At 55.0% G+C, this 8,000-nt stretch overlaps 1 protein-coding gene across 1 annotated transcript in view; it reads right to left on the bottom strand.

Moving 5' to 3' along the window:
• Nucleotides 1–8,000, bottom strand: part of SCAF1 (SR-related CTD associated factor 1) — a 15,544-nt gene extending 7,544 nt beyond the window's left edge. Inside the window, exons 1-6 of the mRNA XM_007463443.1 lie at nucleotides 7,935–8,000; nucleotides 4,928–5,041; nucleotides 4,622–4,679; nucleotides 3,779–3,873; nucleotides 3,370–3,470; nucleotides 3,167–3,282 (exon numbers count right to left, since the gene is read on the bottom strand). Of these exons, the coding sequence (XP_007463505.1) occupies nucleotides 3,167–3,282; nucleotides 3,370–3,470; nucleotides 3,779–3,873; nucleotides 4,622–4,679; nucleotides 4,928–5,035 (478 nt within the window). The 5' untranslated portion in view covers nucleotides 5,036–5,041; nucleotides 7,935–8,000. The remainder of the gene's footprint in view (nucleotides 1–3,166; nucleotides 3,283–3,369; nucleotides 3,471–3,778; nucleotides 3,874–4,621; nucleotides 4,680–4,927; nucleotides 5,042–7,934) is intronic.

Below are 8,000 nucleotides of genomic sequence, written 5' to 3'. Positions count from 1 at the left end.
GAGCGGAGACAGGGTGGCAGTCAGGTGCCTGTCCCAGTGCAGCGGAGGGGCCCGCAGGCAGGTCAGCACCCCATCTGCTGGTCCCCCTCGCTCAGCACTCGCCACGTCAGCAGGCACTGCTTCCAGTGCTTCACGTGTGTCAACACATAAGATGCTCCTAACAACAGTACCTACACTCCACGCTGTAGGTACTGCGACCCGGGGTCCCAGGAGGAATCTGCAGCACAGAGAGCTGTGGCATCTTCCCCTAGAGCACAGTCAGCAGGGGGGAGTCAGGATGCAAACTCGGTCAGTGTGGCCCCCAAGCCCGCACTCTCATATCTGGAGACGTAAGCTGGCCTGCGGCCCAAGACCGCCCTGACCAATGACAGCAGTGATGTTCCCGCAGGAGGCACAGGCTGGGATGCGAGAGCCAGGGTTCCAACCTAGGACCACCTGCAGGGGTCAAGCCCTGGCCTGAGGAGCCGGCTGCCTCTTGAGGGAATCTATCCCTTTGTACAGGCCTAACGTGAGGCTGAGAAGGTGAAACTCCCTCTCCAGAGTCAGAAAGTGGCAGAGCTGGTGAGCCCTGACAGCCCGAGTCCTCACCGTGCCCCCCGTCACTCTGTGATGAGCCCCATCCCAGGGGCGACATCTGCTTGGGACTCAGACATCACTGACCGGGCCAGGCATCATGCTGTCCTCCGTTATTTTGTCCGCCCTCCCGAGACCTTGCTTTTGAAGCACTCCACGGTCTCAGCACCACAAGTCACACATGTGGAGACAACTGATCGAGGCTGCCCCCGGGGCAGATGACGGGGCCAGGATTCAGACACACACATCAGAGTCCAGAGGCCACTCTCTCAATGACATGTAACTGCCAGGATCCTGCCCCAGCAAGGATGCCGGCATGGTCACATGAACAATGCCAGGGAAGCCCAGGGCTAAGAAGGCAGCACCAGAGCCACCTCCCCACCTGGATCCCAGGCTCCAGCCCTCTCCTGCAATATGCCTGAGGGCAAGCAACTCAACTGCTGTCTGCCTTGGTTTCCTCATCTATAAAAGGGGAGTTTGCTCATTCATTCAACAAATTTTTTCTGATCATCAATCTGACAGACGCGGTTTGGGGTATTGAATAGAACCGCAAACAAGAGACAAAAATCCCTGCCTTCAAGGACTTGCTGAGCACGAACTCTGACTACCCGGGCTGTTATTACCACCACCTGAGGCAAAAACCAAGTCTGCAGATTGTAGCAGTCTGCAAACTCGAGACATCCGCTTCCTTATAAATAGTTTTTTTTAAAGGACTACGGGTGAGTTTTTCTTGCGTTCTTAATATTTTCCAAACGAAGACCAAAAAACACTTGGAATAAGAAAACAAAACATAGGGACTTCCCTGGTGGTCCAGTGGGTAAGACTCCGTGCTCCCAATGCAGGGGGCCCGGGTTTGATCCCTGGTCGAGGAACTATATCCCGTATACATGCCACAACTAACTAAGACCTGGCACAGCCAAAATAAATAAATAAATATTTTAAAACAACAACAACAAAAACCTAAACCATACCCCCAGAGCCCTGCTGAAAATAGCTATTAGGTTCCAGACACAGCTACGGATAGCACTTAAAGCCCAAGGGCCAAATCCCACACAGCACCTGTTTTTGTAAATAACATTTGATTGGAACCCTGTCCTGCTCACTTGTTTACTTATCCCCTATGGCTTCTGGTTTTAAAAGAAATGAAGAGGGAGTTCCCTGGTGGCCTAGTCGTTAGGATTCTGGGCTTTCACTGTTGAGGCCCGGTTCAATCCCTGGTTGGGGAACTGAGATCCCACAAGCCATGCGGTGTGGCCAAAAAATTAATAATAATAATAAATAAATAAACAAATAAAATTTTAAAAAATAATAAAAGAAATGAAAATACTTTTGTGGGCCCCTAAGAGTGTGGCGGCCCCCTAAGAGCGTGGTAGGCCCCAGGCACCATGTCCCCTGAGCCTAAAGGATAAGTAAGTCACCCCAGGTCTGTGAGAAAAAAGAAAGGACAAGGATGGGACTTCCCTGGTGGCGCAGTGGTTAAGAATCCTCCTGCCAATGCAGGGGACACGGGTTCGAGCCCTGGTCCAGGAAGATCCCACACGCCACGGAGCAACTAAGCCCGTGCACCACAGCTACTGAGCTTGCGCTCTAGAGCCCGTGAGCCACAATTACTGAAGCCCACGGGCCTAGAGCCGGTGCTCCGCCAACAGGAGAAGCCACCACTGCTGTGAAGAGTGGCCCCCTGCTTGCCACAGCTAGAGAAAGCCCACGCGCAGCACCGAAGACCCGACAGCCAAAAATACATAAAGTTAAATCTTAAAAAAAAGAAAAGGACAAGGAAAACGTGAACTGGTTCAGAGGGTGTGCAAGCCTCTGGCAGAACAGTTGCTCGTAGCTGACCTTCTGCTACGCCTTCCTCTCCCCTCCACCCCTCCCCAGATATTACGTAGGCAGAAGGGAAGTCTAAACCCAGAGCTCTCATCAGGGCCCCGGGGGATCTGCAGCAGCATCACTGGGGAGTCAGTTAGAAATGCAGATTCCCGGGCACTAACAACTCCAGGCCTGCTGCATCAGAAACCCTGGGGATGGGCCTAGTGACCTGTGGATTAACAAGTCCTCCGTGGTGATTCTGATGCCCTTTCGAGTTTGAGACCCTCTGCTCTACACTGCTCAGGGGCTTACCACCGTGTGCGGCGGGGCTAGGGAGCAGACTCTCCCTCGGGCAGGTGCACATTGCAGAAGTCAAAAACTTGCACTTTACACACAGAAGGCCCCGGGCTCAGGGCCACCACTAAGCAACTGGTTGTGCCACCTCGAGCAAGAGACTTCCCTCTTTCAGACTTTTCTCTTCCTGGAGTTAGAGACGCTGACAGTCCCCCGTCCTGGGGAGACGAATTCCTAACGCAGTTACACTGATATTCAGAAGCCCCGGACGCACGCTAACTGCTCCCACATGGTAGCTCTCACGCCAGTTTTAACTTTAATTACATCTGCACGTACATACAGCCTTTACCAAAGTCTAACAGGAGAAAGACATGACAGTACAGATTTTGTCTAAATGACGTACTCAGCACCGCTACTACTACCAACAACAGCCAACGCTCACGCAACGCCGAGGCTGACTGCCTGCCAACTCAGCCCTGGTCCCACATACCCGTTTTGCCCGTCCTCCAGGCCCTGACACGGGGCAGCAGGCTGGGTACAGGAAGGGGGACTGGATCCCTGTCCCCAATTCGGACCTCGGCCACCAGCTCCAGCATGTCCTCGCTTCTGCAAGACAGGGGGTGAGTGAGCCTCAGAGGTGCGTCCAACTCCCACGCCGGGGGCCTCTCCCACTCCAGCTGCCCAGATACTCACTCGCCAGGCCGCAGGTCCAGGTGGCTGGGAACCCAGGTATCTGGGGGATCCAGGATGCTCACCAGCCCCGCGAGGAGGCCATCGGCAGCCACGTCCAACACCTGGAATAGGCCAGGAGGGGCTCCACCCTGTCCCTGCTGTGTGAGGGCCCACACAGGCCCTAAGCTCTCAGTAACCCAGACATCTGAGACCCCATGAGAACACGAGGATCCAACTGACTCCTCAACTTGACTGCCTCCAGGACCCAAGGGACCAGGCCTCAGAGCCTCCAACACTGCCCCCAATCAGCACCCCAGACCCAGGAGCCTGGGTCCCCAACTCCATTTCCCCATTTCAGGGATCCAGGCCCCAGTGACCTTCCTCCCCCAGCCCCAGAAGTCCAGGTCCCTAGCCCCCTCTTCTTACTCACAGAAGCCGTGTCAGTCCCCCCTGATTCCTGGGAACGGGGCTCTGAACGTGGGCTCCGACAGCGCCTCCATCGAAGGCCATGACACCGAGAAACATCTGGAGAGAGATTTGCATGGGGGATTGGAGACAGGGGACTAGTTGCAGAGACCTTGCTTGGCAGAGGAAAAAGAGCCTGCCTAGCTCTTGACAAAGGAACGAAGCTCCTGCTTACTCTCCCGGCCTCCATCCAACCGCCTGCCAACCTGGGTTCCAGAAGGACTTCCCAACACCCTTTTGAGGCACCAACTCTCTCAACTCTCTCATTTGTCCTCCCAGCCACCCTCAGGATGAAGTCCAGACAAGTCAGCTTGGCCTTTAAGCCTTGCTGTGACCCAGTCCCCACAGAGCGATCCTGCTTCCCTTCCCACCAACATCCTCTGCCCACCAGCCCCAAAGACCCACAACTCGGTCCAGCAACGTGGTCCCTTGCTATGTGCCTGCTGGTGCCGCCCCCACCTATCAGGCTTTCCTCTTCACCAGACAATGCTCATACAGCCTTAGAGACACAGGTCCCCTGTCACCTCCTCACTGAAGCCTTCCTGGACCCCATCTCCCTCCACACCAGCTTAGCTGGGCCTCCTGCCCTCTCACGGTGCCTCGGGCTACCTCTGTGCTGGGACTGTGTCTCCCCTCTGCCAGACTGTGAGCCCCTCCAAGACGGCCACGGAGTCCAACCCATCTTGGGCTCCCTGTGCCAGCACAAGGGTGGCACCCAGGAGGCCTCGGGAAAGCGTATATGAATGAGATTAGGAGAAAGAATGCAGAGATGGGGCAGGGGGCTGGGAAGAACCAGAAGCTGTCATACCTTTATCATTTGGCAGGTCCCCCTGCAGGGAACTTCCCACAGCCTGCTGAATGGCCCGCTGAAGGAAAGGTGAGGGTGAAGGGGGTGGAAAGAAAGAGCAGTCAGGGGATGCATGCGGAAGGTCACAAGCTCTGCTGCTGGGAGACAGCCATTCCAGACACCCCTACAACCAGACTCAAACCCTACAGACAGGCCAAGAGTCCTGGCCCCCCAACCCCTCCTTTCCCAAGGGTCCAGGACTCAGGGCCCTGGAATCTGGACTCCCGGCCCCTCCCTCCCTCGGCCCCAGGCGTCTGGCTGCCTCACCAAGATAAAAGCAGAAGGAGAAAGCGTAGGGTCTCTGTCTGGCGGACCGTCACCCCGATCCTCGCCTGACTCCTCTGTCTTCCCTCGAGACTCATCTTCTTCCTCCATGGTCACCTGGTGGTGGAGGCGGGGGAGAGTCTGGAGTAGAGGCTGGTGGGCAGGGCACGGTGGTGCCAGGTGGCGGAAGGAGAGGACGGACATGAAGACCTCAGGGGCCTCCAACACTGTCTCCCCTTCAGCATCCCTCCTCCACCGCATCCCAGGCCCGGGCAAGTACCAGGCCCAGTGCAGACACTAGAGGGACTAGAGCAACCCTCTTCCCTTGTCTGAATTGGTTGCCTCCTCTGCCAAAGGGAGGCCTTCCCGGCCTATTTCCACACACCCCTCCCCAGTTCCCGCACCTTCCCCCACAACCAAACTTTAAGACCTCATGGGAGCCCGCCTTCACAGGAGCCAAGACTCTTTTCTGTTGAGTTGTGATTTCAAACACTGTGTCCCGAAGTCTCATAAACCCACCTTTCCCAAACCGAGATACGTGCCAGTGTGCTGGGTGTGCCTCAAACACCACGCCACTTCCTAAAGCATCGATTCTCCTCGATGGTGAGGGACCCAACAAAATGTATTTACACACAGAAGATGGAACTATAATAGAATGAGCTACAAAACCAGTACACCACTTTGAAAACGAAAACATGAACTTCAGGAATGCTGTCCACTAGATGCCGCAGGGAGCACCCTCCCATCACCTGTCTGCCCCTTGTGTGAAAGCGCGGCTCAAGGCTTTGCCATGTCACAGAAATTCTTAGGTTATACAGAAGGTGAAAAATCACTCTTCAGACTGATGGGGGTCTTGATTAGGGCTTCAGAAAATGCGAAGATTTCAGCTATAGGCTTCCCTGCAACTGTCAAATCTCCTACTCTGAAGACAATAAATATCTGGTCCCACAGTTCCTAGAAAGCTTCAAAACCCCTAACCCTCAACGCCGTGTGCTTAGCTCTAAGTGGGCCCAATAGGAGTATCTAAGTCAGAGAAAGTCTGTGAGAATTGAAAGGAGACAGACTCCTGACACAGAGTAACAATACAGGGTAACAATAATTATCATCGGCTACATACAGAGTAACAATATTTTTTGCGGTACGCGGGCCTCTCACTGTTGTGGCCTCTCCCGTTTCGGAGCACAGGCTCGGGATGCGCAGGCTCAGCGGCCATGGCTCACGGGCCCAGCCGCTTCGCGGCATGTGGGATCTTCCCGGACCGGGGCACGAACCCGTGTCCCCTGCATCGGTAGGCAGACTCTCAACCACTGCGCCACCAGGGAAGCCCTATCATCGGCCTTTAACGCCCAGGTTTCCCCTACTTCGGTCTCCCCTACACCCTCGGTTGCATACCTGCCAAAAAAAAAAAAAAAAAAAAAAATCTCGGCCCTGGTCTCCCTTGTACCAGATGTTCAGAAAGCTCTCCCATGCTGCCTCCTGGCTCTTTAAGAGCCGGCAGTTCCTTCCCGAACTCCCATAGACAACTCTCACCCTGATAAACCCCTCTGGACAGTTCCCAGCCCTGGCGCTGCTCTTTGGCACCTGGGTGGGGGTGGGGGGAGCACACGCTATGTAGAACAGCGTCTGTCACATAAGAGAAACTTAATCAAGATGTGCTGACTACAGACAGACCCACAGAGCCCCAAACCCTCTGTAGAATGAACATCCTCCCTTGCCCATTCACACATGCTCCAGGATTTGCAGACACACCCCCGGCTCCTTAGGTCTTTTAGACCTGAGAAGCCTCTGCAGACGCTGCTAGGTCCCTCTAGATCAGTTTCCCAAACTATAGACTTGATAGCAGTTCAGTGCTTTACAAATAGCTTGTTATCAAAGCAAATCGAACACAGTAGAAGATTCTTCACAATACATCACAAGTAAATGGAAATACTAATTAATGGGACTTGGGTATGAAATTCATATGACGGTGTACACTGGGTCTCAATGAAAAAATGTATTTCTCACTGTAGATCAAGGTCAAAAGAGTTTGAAAAGCACAGCACTAGATGAGTCTAGACGATCCTATAGACTTTCCCAGACCAAGGAGGACTGATTCTGTCTCCATAGCCCCAGGGCCACGCAGAATTTTTCAACATTGTGCATTTGAATTACTTTCTAAGGGTAAGTACAATACAGCTGGGCAAATCTTCCAATACTCTTCATTGTCTTATTCTCCATGCAATTATATGGCCCCCCCAAAGGCATTCGAATTTGCAGTCACACTCAAGGCCACCTAGATGGTTCCAGGTCCTTCTAACTGCCCCCAGCCTCCTGTCACCCAGACTAGACACTACCCAGACAGCTGGAGACGCATCCAGGCCTCTCAGAACATCTCAGTATTTGCCTCTCTCCCTTCGTGGGTACATCCTGCTCCTCTGGGTAGCTATAAAAGACTTCCTAGCCCTGGAACAGTTCTTCCAGGCCCAGCTATATGGCCCCAGACCCCTGTAGGTGAGCCGCATCCTCAGGTCAGCACATGTAGACACTTCCCAGCCCTAACAGACATACCCTAGGCGCTATGGTTGGCTCTGCAGATACTCCCCAGCTCTTGCAGATCACCTTCACCCCGGGACATATCTCAAGATCTCAAGATGGCCCCAGAACCCTCTAGACAGACCCTAGCCTCCGGTCAGCTCATAAAGACGATCAACAGTGCCTACAAAAATGACCCAAGCCAACTATATGATGGAAGGCAGGCTTCAGTCTCAGTCCAGGCCCTGTGGACGCCCCCAATCCTCTCGGGGACGCCCCGTAGATGCCCCCCGGCACCACAGACGCGTCCCGGGGCCTTCAGAAGGCCCCCCGCTCGGCGCCAGGCGCCGCCGCCGCTACCAGGCCCAAGGCCGACCCGCTAAGCCCTCTAGGCCCTGCGGCGTGCCGGGAGGACCCCGGGACAACTAGCGACCCGACTCCGCCCCGCCCACCCCGATAGGCCCGAGCCCCGCGGCCCGGACCGCCGCCGCCATCTTACCCCGCCGCTCGGGCTGCGGCTCCGGCCCCGGCGCGGGGCGGGGCGGGCTGGGGCGGGGCTCGCGAG

Source organism: Lipotes vexillifer, unplaced genomic scaffold (assembly GCF_000442215.2).
Source record: "Lipotes vexillifer unplaced genomic scaffold, Lipotes_vexillifer_v1.1 scaffold802, whole genome shotgun sequence".
Taxonomy (NCBI): Eukaryota; Metazoa; Chordata; class Mammalia; order Artiodactyla; family Lipotidae; genus Lipotes; species Lipotes vexillifer.
Note: the sequence above shows the minus strand (reverse complement) of the source record. Positions and strands in the feature narration are given on the sequence as shown.